Below are 21540 nucleotides of genomic sequence, written 5' to 3' on the forward strand. Positions count from 1 at the left end.
CGAAAATAATTTTTACTCAACACAAATTCCAGCAGCGTGAGCAAAATCATATTCCTCTTATTTGTTAATTTCGCATTAGCACTCAGGCTCGGACTGGCCCGCAGGGGTACAGGGGAATCCCCCAGTGGGCCCCTGAGCAAGGTGGGCCCCTAGTCTCCCACCCCCTTCACAAGTGGCACATAACACATTAGATTTAGTACACTACATACTATACATATATTCAATGTACAGAACCTCAACCAGCTTATGTTCATATAAAAAAAATATTAGATTATTTATTATATTTGAATGTATCTGTACAGTGGGCCCCCAAAATAAATTTTACTGGTGGTCCCTAGGTACCCCAGTCTGACACTGTTAGCAGTTAATTATTCTCGTACACATCCAACTAATCTCATATGACCATCAAACAGCTGCATCTCCCAGGAGTGCATTGCAGTCAGCTTTTAACCCCCATATATTTATATGAAGTATGGATGAATAAATATAATGTGTCTGGGCCACTTTACTTGCTTCTCTATGAGATCAGTACACTAGCAATAAAAGGTGGAAGGGAGAAGCATGGCTGGTCCACTATTGAATCCACGAGAAGAAGGACCATAATTTTGGCCACAGGAGAAATGTAAATGATAATGTGTTTTAACTGTATGTATTTTAGAAGATGGCTTTTTGGAATGTCTATTCCAGTATATTGATGTTTGTGTTATTTTAATGAAGGTCTTTTCAATCTGCTTGTGCCCCTTTGTCTGGTAATGCATGCATGCCTGGAGCACACAAGTCACACAGCTCGACCGTTGATATAGGAAATGACTTCAGCTAATGTCACAGTCCTGCTGTAGTCTTTGGATGAAATTGCAAAGACCAGCTAGGATACTTTATCTTTTTGCTAAAAGAAAATGTTCAAGCAGTTCTTGAACTGCATACTATTTATGGATCCCAAAGGAAATAAAAAGAAATAAGAAAGGAAGAAGTAAATCTCAGAAGACCCTTTATTTAATAACATGGTTTCTGCTAAAAATGGTACCTGGGAAGGTGACTCAACAGCTAGTGTAGCAGTGCTCCTCAAACAATCATTTAGAAATCCATGTTGTGGAGATCCCTTGACACATCCTTGCACCTTCATGGATTTTATTAAAAATGTAATTTAGTTAGATTTGCCACGTTTCCTTTAGTGTTTGGCTTTTACAACTGAAAAGGGTATTTCGGTTATATCAAGTTATCACCTGTCCTGTGAATAGGGGATAACTGATAAACTGTTGGAGCTCTGACCGTTGGTTTAAAAAAAGTAAGAAATTCTCCACTTTTTTAAAGAAACACTAACCCCTGAAATGAATGCTACAAGTAAGCAAGAAATATCGTTTTCCCCAATAAGTCTGCAACATTTTCACAGTGACCCTAAAAGAAACAGTCTTGTAGGAATCCTACAGAGAACAACACAACGGTTAGATTTCTTGTGACCTCTTCCATCTTGTGCCAATCGCCTGCTGATGGGTTGGGGCCTAGCAATGGGCTTGGCTGCAGAAAAGGCATTGCAGGGAGGCTTCTGCCCAGTCAGTTATCTTACAGACAGATACAGTGAGGAGGAGAGAAAACATGGCTGAGCTGTTAAGACAGAGATCAAAAACATTTCTCATATTTCTTAGTTTTAATTGTAATATGAGACAAAGCAGGACCATGAACATGGAGAAGATGAAGGGAGCAAGCACTTCTTTTGGTTTCATTTTAGTGTATGTTCTGTGTTTAAAGCTTCTTTGTGCACACAATAGCAAATGTGTGCAGCTTTTAAGCCCATGTGATACATTTTTGGACCAGTAAATCCAAAAACACACTGATCATTGCAACAATTAGTGCATCACATGGCAGAATTATGTCCACATTTATGACCACTTTAAGTGAACTTAGTAGCTACAATAGCAATGAACTATAAAATGAAGATGAATGCATCTAACTTTTTGTTGGATACAAGGTCCACTAATAAAGTGATTTCAAGGCCACATTTTTCAATATTAGCTATGCATAAGAACTTTCAAGTACAATCAGGTTTTTAGCAATTGTCGGTTCTCTTGTGACTGCATCTGATTTCTCTCAAGAAGCATGTGGAGGGTCAAGAATAGAAACCATAACTCAATCTACTAGAAGAAGTGGAGCAGCCTGCTAACCTGTAATATAATTTATTATGGAGCATAACTGTGGAATTGTATTTTGCCAGTTTTCCTTTGCCCTCTAGTTCCAGGAATCATACAAAATAAATCACTTGTTAGCACTGTTTGAGCAATGTCTCTTTCTGTCTTCTTTCTTTAGTAATTGCCCATCTTTCCTGGCGGCTGCTTTGGCAAGGGCAACAGCTGATGAGATATTGCAAACTGACCTGTCTGCATACTATGTACCAAAGCATGTGGATGGCACAGAAGGAATAATACGTAAGTAAATTACTGTTAACCCTCATAATATCCTGTGACATACAGAATAATGTAACCTTTTTTTTTTAGCATTTTTATGTTTTGTTTTGTGGTTAAAGGAGTAATTGATTAAAACTGATAAATCCAAACTGTCACCTGGAGACTCTGTTCTATGATCTCATGTAATCAATATGATTCAGCCTGTTTATTAGGCACTATAAAGATCAATAATTTCAATGGGTGTCTCCTACATGGACATCTGAATTTTTGTCTGCTTTGCAGTTTTGAAGACATTGTTTAATTTATGATCAGTTCTAATACTACAGTGGATCTGTAAATCAGGAGGGGAGTTATTGAGGTGATTATGCATACAGTACAGACCAAAAGTTTGGACACACCTTCTCATTCAAAGAGTTTTCTTTATTTTCATGACTATGAAAATTGTAGATTCACACTGAAGGCATCAAAACTATGAAAAAACACATGTGGAATTATATACATAACAAAAAAGTGTGAAACAACTGAAAATATGTCATATTCTAGGTTCTTCAGTGCTAAGCATCTCTGGGAACTCCTTCAAGACTGTTAGAAGACCATTTCAGGTGACTACCTCTTGAAGCTCATCAAGAGAATGCCAAGAGTGTGCAAAGCAGTAATCAAAGAAAAAGGTGGCTACTTTGAAGAACCTAGAATATGACATATTTTCAGTTGTTTCACACTTTTTGTTATGTATATAATTCCACATGTGTTAATTCATAGTTTTGATGCCTTCAGTGTGAATCTACAATTTTCATAGTCATGAAAATAAAGAAAACTCTTTGAATGAGAAGGTGTGTCCAAACTTTTGGTCTGTACTTGTACATATTTTCTGAATGCATTGCAGGCTTATTGTCTGTGGTTCTGTGCTTTTGTTGAGGCACGATAAAAAGATTCAGCAGTCGTTAGATGCAGCACATATATGCGACTCTTTAACCTATTCAGGATTGGATTTGTGTCCCCCACCTTCCAAGTGCCATAAACTTTTTACTTTTCAGTTAACATAGCTGTATGAGAGCTTGATTTTTTGTGGGACAAACTGTATTTTGTAATGGTATTTGGGGGGTTAATTAGAAAAAAAACTGAATTATGCCATTGTTTGAGGGTAGTTTTTATGGTGTTCACTGTTTGCTAATAATAGCATCAACTTACCAAATTTATATAGTTTTTATTATGTTTTACCACTCTCTTAAAAATAAAAAAAAGTTTTTCTTTTTATCATCATATCCTGACAAGTGACAACCATAACCTTTTTTTTTTTAGATTTTTTGTTTACAAAGCTGTGTAAAGGCTTGTTTTTTGGTGAACAAGCTGTAGTTTCTATTGGTACCATTTTTGGGTACATATGACTTTTTAATAGAATTTTTGGGGGGGAACAAGGCGACCAAAAACAACAAATTAACCATTTCTATTTTTTATGGCATTTACTGCACTCAATAAATATTTTTACATCTTAATAGTTTGGATATTTTTGGATGGGGCAGTACCAATTATGTTTTTTTTTATATGTAAAATTGTCAAAGGTATGATTTAAATTGTTATTATTCTGTGTTCTTTATAACGTTATTATTTTTACATTAACTTTTAGTTTCTTTAGGGGGCTTGAACTATATATATATATATATATATATATATATATGTATAAGAATAGAAAAACGGGCAGCACTCCATTATGGAGTGCTGCCCGTTTTTCTTTTTTTAAATTATATATATATATATATATATATATATAAACGGGCAGCACTCCATTATTTTTTTTATACTGGGTTTGCTTATTCCCAATTGGGCCAGTTGCACCCCCTTGTTTCTTCATTAGACGGTGCTGCCACTTTTTTCTTTTTATACAGTTGCAAGAAAAAGTATGTGAACCCTTTGGAATGATATTGATTTCTGCACAAATTGGTCATAAAATGTGATTGAGTCTTCATCTAAGTCATAACAATAGACAATCACAGTCTGCTTAAGCTAATAACACACAAAGAATTAAATGTTACCATGTTTTTATTGAACACACCATGTAAACATTCACAGTGCAGGTGGAAAAAGTATGTGAACCCCTAGACTAATGACATCTCCAAGAGCTAATTGGAGTGAGGTGTCAGCGAACTGATGTCCAATCAATGAGATGAAATTGGAGGTGTTGGTTACAGTTGCCCTGCCCTATAAAAAACACACACCAGTTCTAGGTTTTCTTTTTACAAGAAGCATTGCCTGATGTGAATGATGCCTCGCACAAAAGAGCTCTCAGAAGACCTACAATTAAGAATTGTTGACTTGCATTAAGCTGGAAAGGGTTATAAAAGTATCTCCAAAAGCCTTGCTGTTTATCAGTCCACGGTAAGAAAATTGTCTATAAATGGAGAAAGTTCAGCACTGCTGCTACTCTCCCTAGGAGTGGCCGTCCTGTAAAGATGACTGCAAGAGCACAGCGCAGACTGCTCAATGAGGTGAAGAAGAATCCTAGAGTGTCAGCTAAAGACTTACAAAAGTCTCTGGCATATGCTAACATCCCTGTTAGCGAATCTACGATACGTAAAACACTAAACAAGAATGGATTTCATGGGAGGATACCACAGAGGAAGCCATTGCTGTCCAAAAAGAATATTGCTGCACATTTACAGTTTGCACAAGAGCACCTGGATGTTCCACAGCAGTACTGGCAAAATATTCTGTGGACAGATGAAACCAAAGTTGAGTTGTTTGGAAGAAACACACAACACTATGTGTGGAGAAAAAGAGGCACAGCACACCAACATCAAAACCTCATCCCAACAGTGAAGTATGGTGGTGGGGGCATCATGGTTTGGGGCTGTTTTTCTGCGTCAGGGCCTGGACGGATTGCCATCATCAAAGGAAAAATGAATTCCCAAGTTTATCAAGACATTTTTCAGGAGAACTTAAGGCCATCTGTCCACCAGCTGAAGCTCAACAGAAGATGGATGTTGCAACAGGACAACGACCCAACGCACAGAAGTAAATCAACAACAGAATGGCTTAAACAGAAGAAAATACGCCTTCTGGAGTGGCCCAGTCAGAGTCCTCACCTCAACCCGATTGAGAAGCTGTGGCATGACCTCAAGAAAGCGATTCACACCAGACATCCCAAGAATATTGCTGAACTGAAACAGTTCTGTAAAGAGGAATGGTCAAGAATTACTCCTGACCGTTGTGCACGTCTGATCTGCAACTACAGGAAACGTTTGGTTGAAGTTATTGCTGCCAAAGGAGGTTCAACCAGTTATTAAATCCAAGGGTTCACATACTTTTTCCACCTGCACTGTGAATGTTTACATAGTGTGTTCAATAAAAACATGGTAACATTTAATTCTTTGTGTGCTATTAGTTTAAGCTGACTGTGATTGTCTATGAAGATCAGATCACATTTTATGACCAATTTGTGCAGAAATCCATATCATTCCAAAGGGTTTACATACTTTTTATTGCAAATATATATATATATATATATATATATATATATATTAACCCATGCTACAGACAGGCATTGCCCAGCTCTGGTGATCACTGCAGGCTTCTTTCTACACATCTCAACTTCATTGGTTGCACAAATGAAAATACAGTATTACAGGGTACACAGTGTACACCACAGAAGGAGCTGCCATTAGCTTTATGCTTTGCTTAATAGAGAGTGGGCTCAAGCAGGCCATCCCTTTCTCTAGAACATTAATATGCTCTAACACATGTTTTTAATGATCTCATTTGGCATGGTAGTACACTTTAACTCGTTGGGGAGGCAGGATGAGAATTCTCTTCCTAAACAGCGGGTACTTCCCACATTAGGATGAGTATTCTCGTCTTGCAGTTAGCCCCCTTCCCCACACGCACTGTCTAGATCAGAGGCCGGGCCCCTATTTTATCTGCCAGCATTGGTGAATACACTGATGCCGGCAGTTTAACACCCTGTATGCCACGATCAAGGCTGACTGCCGAAAATAGTGGGTTCACTCTGTCACCCCTTCGGGTTCCCGCACTGCGATGGTTTGGTTCCGATGGTTGTGATGGCAGCGCCAAGCCTTGCAATGGCCTTGGGTCCCAGCAGCTACGAAGTTCTATGAGACCCAGCCCCCAGGATCTGAATACCTTCATAATTACATGGAATTAAAAATGTTGTATAGCCACTGAGGTATTCAATAAAATGTATCTGTATAGCGCCACCTGCAATTAGTTTTTTTTTCTTCGACCTGCTCACTGAGAAGCGCGCATCTTTCACCTCCCTCCTGAGCTGTCATAGGGAGAGCTGAGACACGCCCCCCTGAGCTGTGATAGGGAGAGCTGAGACACGCCCCCTTAGCTGCAGCAAAAAAAGACACTCCCTTTGAGCTGTCAGCTTGATATAAATCTGGCAGAACAATGAATGGGGAGATCTCTGGATCCATGTGAGGTGCAGGACTGGTTCTGGCTTTGTTAGAAAGAGGTTGTCCTGTACTATATGATGTCTTATTTTTCATTTTTTTTCGTCACTCATGGGATAACCCCTTTAAAGTAAAAATTGGCTGTGTCTTTAAGGTGTTAAGCCAGAACTCATAATCTTAGTTTTCAAATCCTACAATTATGAGCACAGGTTTCATTAATTGTGTCAAAATAGAGAATTTAAGTAGTGCCTTCCATGTACTATGGTCATATTAATTCATTGCTTGTATTACAGAACACTGAGTATGTCCCTTTGTCTGACTTGGCATAGCTGACGCCTCTGCCCTAATATCTTACAAATATATGTCTTGTCAATTAAACACTTGTAGACTGTAGCTGGTGACCCTGGAGCCAGAAAGATAAGTTATCTTGCATTTGCTCAGTGTTTTCATTGGACAGATACACAATGGCTTTTGTACGGCACTGATTCCGGGCCAGGTCTCTTTCCCTTTGTTTGGAATCTGCATGTAAAAGCTTACTGATGTCACAGCCAAAGCTGGATTATGGCTGGTGGATACTGGTCAGAATATTTTTTCAAATATTTTAAATATTTCAAATAAAATTAATTTATTTTACATTCTGGGAAGAACTAGATCTGATTAAATGTGGCCCTTGACCTCCTTATCTGATCTCCAGCAACAGGCATTATACAATGCTTGTCTAAAAAAAAAGTCGCCACCAAAAAAAAGCCTTTAGCTTTGATTACGGCACGTATTTGCTGTGGCATTGTTTCGATAAGCTTCTGCAATGTCACAAGATTTATTTCCATCCAGTTTTGCATTCATTTTTCACCAAGATCTTGCATTGGTGAAGAGTCTGACTACTGCGCAAAGCCTTCTCCAGCACATCCCAAAGATTCTCAGTGGGGTGAAGGTCTGGACTCTGTGGTGGCCAATCCATGTGTATAAATGATGTCTCATGCTCCCTGAACCACTCTTTCACAATTTGAGCCCGATTAATCCTGGCATTGTCATTTTGGAATATGCCCGTGCCATCAGCTGTTCAGTCCCAATCCCTTGAGTTCCCTTCACATTGTGCATGTGGAAATGCTCTTACTTTCACTAAAAAACATAGCCTTGAGTTCTACTGTTGTTTTTCTTCGATTTGACTTCACAAAACGTTTAACTCAGGCATGTCCAAACTGCGGCCCTCCAGCTGTTGCTAAACTACAACTCCCAGCATGCCTGGGTAGCTTACAGCTATTAGGGCATGCTGGGAGTTGTAGTTTTGCAACAGCTGGAGGGCCGCAGTTTGGACATGCCTTGTTTAAAGGGATTCTGTCACCTCCCCTAAGCAAAAAAACGATTTTAAAGCAGCCATGCAGCACAGCTTACCTGGATTAGGCTGTGCTCTTTTATCTTGAAATCCGTCCAGCAGTTACTGCAAAAAACGACTTTGATTGATATGTAAATGTGTCCTGAAGGTGCCCAGAGGGGCGTTTTTTTCTTCTTAGTGAGCCCAGTACCGCCCCTCTTTCAGTGCCCAGCCCGCCTTCCTTGTACTTCCTAACCGCCGCCCCCAGCCTGCCACAGCCTCTCCTCCCTCTCCTCCCCCTCCCTCACGCCGAACGAACTCTCGCACAGGCGCAGTACCCACTGAGGGCTGCGCCTGTGCGATCATCAGGAGACTGAGGGCGGCAGCTTCATCTTCGTCACTGGGCATGCGCCGAGCCCAGTGACGTCCGATATTAGCTCTTTCCCTCAGTCAGTCTTGTAGGAAGCGCAGAGGATTGCCGATCGGCTGCTGCACCCTGCGCTTTCTCCAGTCTGCCTGCCTTTACTTAATATAATAATACCTAATTTGCCCCAACAAATACTTATTTCTTTCCTGAAGGGAGGGTGGGGAAAGAAATCGCTGGCCGTCTTCACTGTGGCAGGCAGACTGGAGAAAGCGCAGGGTGCAGCAGCCGATCGGCAATCCTCTGCGCTTCCTACCAGGCTGACTGAGGGAAGAGCGAGCATCGGACGTCACTGGGCTCGGCGCATGCCCAGTGACGAGGATGAAGCTGCTGCCCTCAGTCTCCTGCTGATCGCACAGGCGCAGCCCTCAGTGGGTACTGCGCCTGTGCGAGACTTCGTTCGGCGTGAGGGATGGGGAGGAGAGGCTGTGGCAGGCTGGGGGCGGCGGTTAGACAGTGCAAGGAAGGCGGGCTGGGCACTGTAAGAGGGGCGGTACTGGGCTCTCTAAGAAGAAAAAAACACCCCTCTGGGCACCTTCAGGACACATTTACATATCAATCAAAGTCGTTTTTTGCAGTAACTGCTGGACGGATTTCAAGATAAGAGCACAGCCTAATCCAGGTAAGCTGTGCTTCATGGCTGCTTTAAAATCGTTTTTTGGCTTAGGGGAGGTGACAGAATCCCTTTAAGTGATCACCAATCACGATCATTCAGGATTTTTTTCCCGCCACATTTCGCCTAGGAGCAGCAGATTGTCGGGAAGGAACGCTTCCTTCCCAAAAGTCGGCTGCTCACTCAGTGAAGGTGAAGCGTTGCATTTACAAGCAGCGATCATCTCCACAGTATCAGAATGAGGGATGGCTGTTTAGACAGCACGACCTGCTGCCCAGAAACGATAATTTAGTTGCCTGCATGACAGTATCACCCAATGAACAAGTGTTTCACTGGTTCATTGGGTGATCAGCGCCACATTTACACAGGCAGATCGTTGGGAATGATCATTCGCAGAAATGTTCGTTCTCGATAATCTGCATGATTATTGCCCCTTCTAAATCCACCTTAAGTCTTGCTGATATGTGATTTATTATAATAACTGCTGTGCCCAGTTGTGCAGGCGTATAATAGTAGGAATTTGTGTGTGTATATTTAGATCCTCATATACAAGGTATCCATTTATTACTTTTGTAACCCACCTGTTTTGAGATGCGTTGCTGCCATCAAGTCCAAAATTACTTCCCTTTTTTCATGAGATGGTGAAATGTATCACTTTCAACATCTGATATGTGGTCTATGATCTATCTAATATAAAAAGCTGAGTGTATGTGTGTGTATGTCCACTAAAAGAATCCCGAAATTTGGCACACCGGTACATCAGGTGTCCGGTAAGGTTTTAGACCTGGTCTCAGCTCTCTAGGACTTACCATTCCTGAGATATTCCCCAAAAATGCAAATATGGCACATCACATGATCTACATTAGCCAATATAAGCCTGCAAGTCTTTCTCTTCATATCCCAACTGCCATACACATAGTCACATGTCCCCTATCAGCCAATAGAAGCTCGCAGGTCATTAGTCTCCACATACACACAGTTTTACACCAGATTTCCATAATAACCCAGCCATTTTTTTTTCACTGCTCTAGGTCAGCTTTAAACGGGCAGGGTGCTGCGGATGACACTATTAAGGGAGCGGAGTGCTGTGGAGGTCAGGTAAAAACCCAAAAGACAGACTTAAAAACCCAGCCCCATCTCCTGCTAAGCCACGCCCCAACCAGTTAGGCCACACCCCTCCCACTCCACAGCCGCCGGGTATTGAAAAAATGAAGGTCAAAATCAACTTCTGTCAGCTGCAGGGGTGGGAGGGAGCATTGACGTGCCTAGGGTGTTTGGCACCCAGGACTAGTCCTTTCTCTGGTACCCCACCAAAATAAAAAAAATACTTTACCACATACCTCTTACATCCAAGGACAGCTCCTGTCATGTAGACCTTCTTTTTCCTCTTCTCCTCCGTTGGACCGACAAATTCTTTCAGCCGCATCTCATCTCTACAGAGTTTGTAACACAGGCACGTTAGATTTCTCAGTTTTTCCATCAACCTTCCTATCCTGGTGTCATCCTGCTGCCACCACCAATACTGTGCCCGTTGTGCCCCTCAATGTCCCAGGTACTATACTGTTAAAAATATTGACTGTTAAGGGGGCAGGGAACGGTGGAGGTCACAGTTAAGGGGACAATCTGCTATGGAGGTCAGTGGGTGGGGTGTTGTGGAAGTCACATTTTAAGAGAACAGAGCTCTGTGGAGGTCACTGTTAAAGGGGCGGGGTACGGTGGAGGTCACTGTTAAGGAAGCGGGGTACTGTGGCAGTTACTGTTAAAGGGGCAGTCACTGTTATGGGGGCCGGGAATGGTGAAGGTCAGTTAAGGGGACTGTAACCTCAGTGTTAAGGGGTGGGTGCTGTAGAGGTCACTGTTAAGGGGCGGGCCCCTGTGGAGGTCACTGTCAAGGGGGTGGGGTGCTGTGGAACTCACTGTTAAAGGGGCAGGCTGCTGTAAAGTTCAAAGTTAAGGGGTGGGCTGCTGTGGAGGTCCCATTTTAAGGAGACGGGGCACTGTGGGAGGGGGTCAGTGTTAAAGGGTGGGGGCTGTGTAAGTCACTGTTAGAGCGGCGGGGTACTGTAGATGTCACTGTTATAGTGGATACTGTCGATATCTTTTAATGACACACACAAACATTAAATGAAATAGATTAAATATACCCATGCGAAGCCAGGTCCTTCTGTTAGTTGTGCATAAAATAAGCGTCTATGAGATTTGCAAATCATTGCATTCAGTTTTTGTTTACATTTATTTACATTTTATACAGCGTTTTTGAATTTAATGTAATGAGGTTGGCTTGTCATCTCCACATCCTACAACTCAACAACTGGTAGGAAAAGAAGGAACTCAAGTAAAACATAAATCGCCTTTTAATTACCCTTGTCCCCTAAGGCCTCTGCGTTTTTAGTGACCACTCGTGCTCGTGCTCTGTTCTGTTTATTGCACTTCATCTGTCAGATCTTCATTTAGTAGATGAGGGTACTGCAAGCCTCGTAGTCTAAGGAACTAGAACCAGAAAGGGGAGGGAAACGTAAGTGACAAATTTGAGAGCTGAGTCAGCTCTTGAGCAGCACAAGGCTTTATAATGTGTACGTTACAGCTGTGAGTGGGTGGCTATCATTTGCTTTGAGGGGTTCAGTACTATTTTTAATCCTACTTCCCCTTCTTTCTTGTATCAGTTTTTCCTCCCACTCTATTTCAGTTGCATACAGTTATTTTCGCCCCCTCTTTCCCTTTTCTCTCTAGTTATCAACTATACATTTCCCAGAAACCACAAAGCAAATGGTCTGTAATGGCCATCGACATCACTGATGTACTCTGTGCCGAATAATTTACCGTGAGGGGCATCGTAAGTGCAGATCAAGGGTTATTATAATTATTTTAAAATGGAAAACCGTTGAACTTGATATCTGAAGTCCAGGCCTCCTTTGCATTATTTCTATTTGTATTGTGCAGTCTTAGCCCAATTGGAGCCATTTCAAATAGAACAACCCTAAATACGATACGGATGTTATTACAGGAACCCCCTATATCTTGCAGATACAGATGCAGCGTTGCTCACTGATCTTCTATTTTTCTGTGTCTTCCCTCAATATCGTACATTGCAGAAGTCTCTTATCTGCCACTGTGCATCCTGAGCTTCCTAGTACATGAATAGAATGCTAGAACTGGTGAAACACTTGCATATATATAGAAAATATGGAACCAGTGAATGTGTCTATACATAACAATTCACATGTATGTGCCACTCAGGGATTGTGAAAATGTGAACGATTACATGGCCTAATATTGCTGTCTAATCCATCAGTGTGCCAAGTAGACAGTGGCAAACCTACCATGGAGGTAGACCACATGATTGCTATTGGGCCCGGGGGTGGGGTCCCAGTGCTCATCATCTGCTTCTCCTGTTCCCGACATCGATTTACAGCATTTTTCATCATCCACCACTAAGGAATGCTTAGTGCAAAGAAATTCTACAGCTTTCATTGATTTCAATAGTAACTGTATACATACCTATGCACTGAGCTCCTCCTAGTGGTGGCTACAGTTAGACAGTTTTATAATATACTGGGTGAAAGGAAACAGGAAATTTGTCTATAAGTTTATGCCAGTTGTACCAGAATGGGCGCCATATTTATGAAACACTTGTTCTGATATACAAGATGGAAAAAGTGGATGAGGGGGAGTGTGGCTTTTTTTTATTACTTTTGTTTTTTGCTACAAATATCTTCCTCTTAATATTTTTTTTTTTTTATTCGTCTGAAATTTGTTGGACCCATGAGGATAGGTCATCAATATCAAGGGACTGAAAAATGCCTTTAAATATGTGTCTTCAAAATAGACCTCCATTATAAATATTGATTTCAGGATTTTTTTTTTAAAATAGCTATGTATAGTTTTGTTAATAATTTCTAATGGTTTCAAGGTTGTTGGTAACTTGATTTATATGCTGAAGATGGAAATGGTGGATTTACAGGGACACTACATCTGCATTGGTCGGTGGTTTAAATAATTGTTGCTGCGAATGGACATTTCCTATGATTTTGAATCTTGTTCGATTATTGCTAGGGCTTCCTCAGGACAGTGATATAGTTGAATAAAGCAGCGGGGCATTGAAATGGATGGTTTTGTATACGGTCCTGCTATTCTCCCTTATACAGTGCCTTGCAAATGTATCACCCCCTTGACTTTTTTGGTATTTTGTTACATTATAGCCTTAAGTTCAATGTTTTTTTAATCTGAATTTTATGTGATGGATCAGAGCACAATAGTCTAAGTTTTTGAAGTGAAATAAGAAAAATATATAAATAAAACTATTGTTTAGAAATATAAAACAGAAAATTTGCATGTGCGTATGTATTCACCCCCTTTAGTAGGAATCCCATAAAAAGCTCTGGTGCAACCAATTACCTTCAGAAGTCACATAATTAGTGAAATGATGTCCACCTGTGTGCAATCTAAGTGTCATATGATCTGTCATTACATATACACACCTTTTTTGAAAGGCCTCAGAGGCTGCAACACATAAGCAAGAGGCATCACTAACCAAACACTGCAATGAAGACCAAGGAACTCTCCAAACAAGTAAGGGACAATGTTGTTGAGAATTACAAGTCAGGGTTAGGTTATCAAAAAATATCCAAACCTTTGATGATCCCCAGGAGCACCATCAAATCTATCATAACCAAATGGAAAGAACATGGCCCAACAGCAAACCTGCCAAGAGAGGGCCGCGCACCAAAACTCAACGACTGGACAAGGAGGGCATTAATCAGAAAGGCAGCGCAAAGACCTAAGGTAACCCTGGAGGAGCTGCAGAGTTCCACAGCAAAGACTGGAGTATCTGTACATAGGACGACAATAAGCCAAACGCTCCATAGAGTTGGGCTTTATGGCAGAGTGGCCAAAAGAAAGCCATTACTTTCAGCTAAAAACAAAAGGCGTGTGGGAGACTCCCAAAATGTATGAAGGAAGGTGCTCTGGTCTGATGAGACTAAAATTAAACTTTTCAGCCATCAAAGAAAACGCTATGTCTGGCGCAAACCCAACACATCACCCAAAGAACACCATCCCCACAGTGAAACATGGTGGTGGCAGCATCATGCTGGGGGGGATGTGACTGGGAAACTGGTCAGAGTTGAGGGACAGATGGATGGTGCTAAATACAGGGATATTCTTGAGCAAAACCTGTACCACTCTGTGCGTGATTTGAGGCTAGAACGGAGGTTCACCTTCCAGAAGGACAATGACCCCAAACAAACTGCTAAAGCAGCACTTGAGTGGTTTAAGGGGAAACATATAAGGCTAGGTCTACACGATGACATTTGTTGCCCGACAAAAAGTCGCGCGACAAATAGGGCGCAACATTTTGTTGCACTAATGTCGCGCGACAATTTTTATAATGGCAGTCTATGGTGTCGCACTGCAACATGCAACATGCTGCGACTGCGACGCGACAGTCGCAGAAAAATCCATCTCGAATGGATTTTCTGCAACTGTCGCGTCGCAGTTGCAGCATGTTGCAGTGCGACACCATAGACTGCCATTATAAAAATTGTCGCGCGACATTAGTGCAACAAAATGTCGCGCGACAAATGTCGTCGTGTAGACCTAGCCTAAAGGTTGCTGTTCACAAGTGCAAACCATCCAACTTACAGGAGCTGGAGCAGTTTTGCAAGGAGGAATTAGCAAAAATCCCAGTGGTAAGATGTGGCAAGCTCATAGAGACTTATACAAAGCGACTTGGAGCTGTGATTGCCGCAAAAGGTGGCTCTACAAAGTACTGACTTTAGGGGGGTGAATAGTTCTGCACATTGACTTTTTCTGTTATTTTGTGCTATTTGTAGTTTTCTTCACAATAAAAAAAAAAACCATCTTCAAAGTTGTGGTAATGTTCTATAAATTAAATTATAAAAATCCTCAAACAATCCATGTTAATTCCAGGTTGTGAGGCACCAAAATACGAAAAAAGTCAAGGGCATGCCATACCCTTTTATTTTTAGGCAGTACTGGTCTAAAAACAATCCGACCTGACTTTGCATATCATTTCTAAATTATAATCAGCTGAAGGAGTCAAAATAGGCCATTTTGGCCTACAGTTATATTATGTCAATGTGTATTTTCTTTCTATGTCCGTTCCATTTTTTGTGGTCCGTATACCAAACCATCTATTTCAATGGGTCCACAAAAAATGAAAGTTACTCCATTAGCATTTCGTTTCTGTACATCCGTTTTGCAAAAAAATAGAACATGTCCTATTATTCTCTGCATTACAAGGATAGTACTGTTCTATTAGGGGCCAGCTGTTTGGTTCCGCAAAATACGGAATGCCCTCGGACGTAATCTGTATTTTTTTGCGGCTCTGTTTTTGCGGATCGCAAAATACATGCGGTCGTATGCATGACCCCTTACACATAGGTAAGTACGGATTTTTACTGTAGATTGGTACAGAGTAGTGCATAGACATAGGCCATAGAAAAAATAAAGGGAAACTGAGATTATGATACAGCTGAATTTGGTTCCCCTGAACTGGGGGGAAAGGGCACTTTGTAGCTTTGTTAATACTTTGCTTTATTTATATTAAATCCTTTTTAATTAAATGATGTCTATTTGACCTTTAAAACAAAAGGGTAAACTTATAATTATGAAGGTCTTATGTCTGCAGATAGCAGTGCATTGTGGAAGATCTGATGACAATAACCCAGAGCTGAGGACTCTGTCAGCAGAGCAGCCCAAACCGCTGTCTGCATATACAGGTCCTTCTAAAAAAATTAGCATATTGTGATAAAGTTCATTATTTTCTGTAATGTACTGATAAACATTAGACTTTCATATATTTTAGATTCATTACACACCAACTGAAGTAGTTCAAGCCTTTTATTGTTTTAATATTGATGATTTTGGCATACAGCTCATGAAAACCCCAAATTCCTATCTCAAAAAATTAGCATATCATGAAAAGGTTCTCTAAACGAGCTATTAACCTAATCATCTGAATCAACTAATTAACTCTAAACATCTGCAAAAGATTCCTGAGGCTTTTAAAAACTCCCAGCCTGGTTCTTTACTCAAAACCGCAATCATGGGTAAGACTGCCGACCTGACTGCTGTCCAGAAGGCCATCATTGACACCCTCAAGCAAGAGGGTAAGACACAGAAAGACATTTCTGAACGGATAGGCTGTTCCCAGAGTGCTGTATCAAGGCACCTCAGTGGGAAGTCTGTGGGAAGGAAAAAGTGTGGCAGAAAACGCTGCACAACGAGAAGAGGTGACCGGACCCTGAGGAAGATTGTGGAGAAGGACCGATTCCAGACCTTGGGGGACCTGCGGAAGCAGTGGACTGAGTCTGGAGTAGAAACATCCAGAGCCACCGTGTACAGGCGTGTGCAGGAAATGGGCTACAGGTGCCGCATTCCCCAGGTCAAGCCACTTTTGAACCAGAAACAGCGGCAGAAGCGCCTGACCTGGGCTACAGAGAAGCAGCACTGGACTGTTGCATGTCATTCGGAAATCAAGGTGTCAGAGTCTGGAGGAAGACTGGGGAGAGGGAAATGCCAAAATGCCTGAAGTCCAGTGTCAAGTACCCACAGTCAGTGATGGTCTGGGGTGCCATGTCAGCTGCTGGTGTTGGTCCACTGTGTTTTATCAAGGGCAGGGTCAATGCAGCTAGCTATCAGGAGATTTTGGAGCACTTCATGCTTCCATCTGCTGAAAAGCTTTATGAAGATGAAGATTTCATTTTTCAGCACGACCTGGCACCTGCTCACAGTGCCAAAACCACTGGTAAATGGTTTACTGACCATGGTATTACTGTGCCCAATTGGCCTGCCAACTCTCCTGACCTGAACCCCATAGAGAATCTATGGGATATTGGAAAGAGAAAGTTGAGAGACGCAAGACCCAACACTCTGGATGAGCTTAAGGCCGCTATCGAAGCATCCTGGGCCTCCATAACACCTCGGCAGTGCCACAGGCTGATTGCCTCCATGCCACGCCGCATTGAAGCAGTCATTTCTGCAAAAGGATTCCCGACCAAGTATTGAGTGCATAACTGAACATAATTATTTGAAGGTTGACTTTTTTTGTATTAAAAACACTTTTCTTTTATTGGTCGGATGAAATATGCTAATTTTTTGAGATAGGAAATTTGGGTTTTCATGAGCTGTATGCCAAAATCATCAATATTAAAACAATAAAAGGCTTGAACTGCTTCAGTTGGTGTGTAATGAATCTAAAATATATGAAAGTCTGATGTTTATCAGTACATTACAGAAAATAATGAACTTTATCACAATATGCAAATTTTTTTAGAAGGACCTGTATGAAGTAAGAAGTTAGGCTACTTTCACACTTGCAGCAGAGTGATCCGGCAAAACGTATGCCAACTGATGGCATTAGTAAGACTGATCAGCATCCTGATCAGTCTTAAAAATGCCTGATCAGTCAAAAAAATGCATTGAAATGCCAGATCCGTCTTTCCGGTGTCACCTGGCATTCCGGTATTTTGAATGCCAGATCTGGCACAAATACATTCCTATGGAAAAAAATGATGGATCCAGTATTCAGACAAGTCTTCCGTTTTTTGCCAGAGATAATGCCGTAGCATGCTGCGGTTTTCTCTTTTGCCGGATCAGTCAAAATGACTGAACTGAAGACATCCTGATTACTCTCCATTCAGAATGCATGGAGATATAATTGATCAGTTCTTTTCCGGCATTGAGCCCTTTTGACGGAACTCAGTGCCGGAAAAGAAAAACGCTAGTGTTAAAGTACCCTAACACAGCTTTTTACTTACATATAAAAAAGACCTGTCAGCTATAATAGGGCCATTCCCATGTTATTATCCCTGGAAAGCATGAACAAATTGACAACTGTGTGTAGTCGTTTTGTCTGTAGGGCATGTCACTGCACACTCTGACACTCTAATGGCAAGAGGAATATACTCAGTTGTCAGTGAATTCATCTATTTTTCAACAGGAATAAAAGAGGAGCAGCACAATACAGAGTTCTAAGAAAATAGTCTCCAGGATTGTCATGCACTAAAGACGGCCATGTCACAAAAGCTGAGAGATCCAATTAAATGGGGCTTTTCCAAACCATAGAACATGATTCCACCCAATTCTCTGAATGGTTACTTTGGCATTCCACCCAGCAGCACTGCCGACCTCCCGCTGTGCAGGGAATTGCAACACAGCCTCGCTCATTTGAATAGAGTTGTGTTGCAGTCCCCTGCACAGCGGGTGGCTCAGTGCGCCTCTGATCTGGTGAAGTGCCGAAGAGACATCCGCCCCTTCATTCTCATGATTAGTGCCAGTGGTCAGACCCTCAGTCACATTGCTGTGGGATAATCTAACGTTAAGCCATAATATTACAAGAATACAACTTTGAACTAAATTGATGTAAAAAGATGGTACTTTGGTTCTGTAGAAGAAAAGGTTAGGAAAATAATTGATGCCTTTGAACTTTTGTGAAGACGTGTGTCGATATCTCTGACAAGGATAACAAGAAAAGTAGAAGGGTAAAGAGGAAGAGGGTGAGTAGCAAGAAGCTGAAGAAATCGTGGACACTCCGTTCAGAAGCTCCGAAACACAATTAGAAGTCAAAGTATTCTGGCGATGAACTGTTCATATGGTCACAAGAAGTTTGAAGCAATTTACCAGGGCTCAAAGGCTATGTACACATTTGGAGGCATTTTTGGTTTATGGTTGCATTTCACAGATTTTTTACTAAAAATCATATTTTCAGTTAGCCATTGTTAAAATTATTGAGCCATTCTGTCACAAAGGGTTAACTGTTTTTCTAACTGTGTGACTGGTACTTTCAGAAGCTTATAGAAATATATGTTTTACCCTGGTCAGAATGATCCCACATATCTATATTTTTTCTTGCATTTTAATACTGAAATAAATAAATAAAAACTTTTGAAAAAACTAATTTTTTTCTTTGCATTGCCATATTTAGACCCGCATAACTTTTTTATTTTTATGTATACGGAGCTTTGTAAGGGCTCATTTTTGCAGGGCGATCTATACTTTTCATTGATATTCATTGTACAGCATGTGTATGACTTTTTGATGACTTTTTATAAAAAAAAATTGTGGGAGGTCAAGCGACCATAAAATGGCGAATCAGACGTTTTGACTTTTTCCCATTTTGTTTGGGATATTTTTATATTTTAATAGTATGGGCATTTTCGCACGTGGTGATGCCCATGATATAGATTTTTAAATGAGTTATGTATGTATATTTTAATTTTGAGGAAAGGGGGGTGATTAGATTTTTGCATATTTTTTTAAATCTTTAACTTTCCAAATGCTGTGGTCACATTTGACCTCAGCATCTGAGCGGTTAAATGTATGCGATCAATGTTATCATCGATCTCAAATGTTAGCCTGGGTTTAAAACAGCAGGCATATGGCGACTATGGCGCCCGCTGTGCTCACAAGCAGGCAACATTTTTAAGTACCTGACCACTGACATAAATTTATGTGGCGTGGTTGGGAAGGGGTTAAACAGGTACCATTCTAGCGCTGTAAGTTCAATATCAATTCAGCAGGGATCTGATTCCTAGCACCCCTTGATCAGTTGTTTGAGGAGGCTGCAACGACCCTGTGAGCACTCTGCCTCCACACAGCTTACCTAGCACAGCACCATCCATTGTAAAGTGGTTGTGCTTGGTATTGCACTTAGCCTCATTCACTTGATTGGGACTAAGCTGCGCCTAGGCCATGCCACCAATGAACGTGATGTCACTGGCCAAGGAAGAGGCTGCAGAGTTCATCAGATTGCTGTGGTCTCTTCAAACAGCTGATAGGGGTTGCAGTGAGTCAGACCCCCACTGATCAGGTATTGAGGATAGGCCATCAGTATGAAAATCTCAGAAAACTCCTTTAATAATAGAAGGCTTTGCATGCAGCTAAGTTTCATCGGCTGGTTGACTACACCGATGGCACTTCAGCTCCTGTTAGACGTGTCTGATATTTGTAACATGGGGCACTGAAGTGTTGTTCTCTCGCCCAGTGAGAAGTACAAGTACCGTAAATTCTAATTTTATCTCTTGAGCTACAGAAACTGTTCATCTACTTACTAATACCAACAGTCAATTCAGCTCTCGTTTAAAGTATTCTGTACCATAAGTAGGTTCATCTGGAAACATCACCGATAAAGTCATACTGTTTCAAATAAGTGGAACAATCTACCTGTAAAATAGCACTGGTGTATGAATACCTGTGTTCATAATGGTCCCAGGTGAGATTTGCTTAGAAAATGCTATCTAGTAGGTCTGAATACATATTTTAACTGTAATATCGTTGACAGTATTGATTATGAATTGGGTTGTATGAGGTTAAGAAAGGGTCTGGGTTCTCAATTTTCACATCCACAATCACCAAGCAAGGAAATATGGGGATAATTGGTTTTATAGTCAATGCTTTGATTACTGAAACAACCTCCTCCATGTCTACCCTGCTGCTTGAGTCATTCACCTTTTCTCTAGCTTCTGGAATGCAGTTTCTCTGTGTCAGTTCCCCAACTGGTTCCTGAATACGATTTGAAACCTCTACAATGCTCTATCTACAACCAGCAATCCATCATTAATAAGGATATATACCTCACTACATGACAGGATATATACCTCACTACATGACACCTCTGCTCTTCCAAATCTTCTGTCGAGCTCTTCAACTCATACTGCAAATTTGGTGATGTTTGGGCTGCAGAAGGAAACTATGCCAAACTTTATATATCTTTTTTACAATAGGAGTCTATTGGTGACTTATGCCTTTCTGTGCCTGTACAGCGGCATACAACTCTGCCTTCCATCAGATGTATAAAAAGTGAAATCGTTGGTAGGTTTATCTGTTGTATACATCTCATGGAAGGCTCAAGCTTAAAAGGGTTATTCAATACTATAAACTCCCCCCCCCCCCCCCCCCCCATATGCCTGGGCCCCTCACAGGGAATATACTTACCCAGGGTCAGGTTAGGAACGTAAAGTGGCCCTGGAAAAAACTAAAAGTGGCCCCATGTTGTAGGCAGAACTAAATTGATAAAAGACAGGCAATATAAGTAGGCAGGGACAACAGACATAGACAGGGCCTGCAATACCATAGTGAAGCACAAAGTACCACCCTAGCAGAATCAAATACCACCAGTGCAGCACATAATACTTCCCCCCTCTCGACAGTATTCAACTGTATTACCATCGTGAGGATGGCAATACAGATAAGTTCAGGAGGGCAACTGTGACCTTTGAGCATCAGATGATTATATACCTGGCCTGTGGCCATCAGGAGAGCTTGAGTGGCCTCCTGGGCATGAGCCCACCAGGAAATTTCCTGGTAGGCTCTATGGTCAATACGCCCGTGTACTTACTCCACTCCCTGCGCCTCTCCTGGTCCTT

The 21540-nt window shown here is 41.3% G+C and overlaps 1 protein-coding gene across 1 annotated transcript in view; it reads left to right on the plus strand.

Moving 5' to 3' along the window:
* Positions 1 to 21540, plus strand: part of PPM1E (protein phosphatase, Mg2+/Mn2+ dependent 1E) — a 252569-nt gene that overhangs the window by 146461 nt on the left and 84568 nt on the right. Inside the window, exon 2 of the mRNA XM_044285294.1 lies at positions 2302 to 2420. Within this exon, the coding sequence (XP_044141229.1) occupies positions 2302 to 2420 (119 nt within the window). The remainder of the gene's footprint in view (positions 1 to 2301; positions 2421 to 21540) is intronic.

The sequence above is a fragment of the Bufo gargarizans genome, chromosome 3 (genome assembly GCF_014858855.1).
Source record: "Bufo gargarizans isolate SCDJY-AF-19 chromosome 3, ASM1485885v1, whole genome shotgun sequence".
In the NCBI taxonomy this organism is placed as follows: Eukaryota; Metazoa; Chordata; class Amphibia; order Anura; family Bufonidae; genus Bufo; species Bufo gargarizans.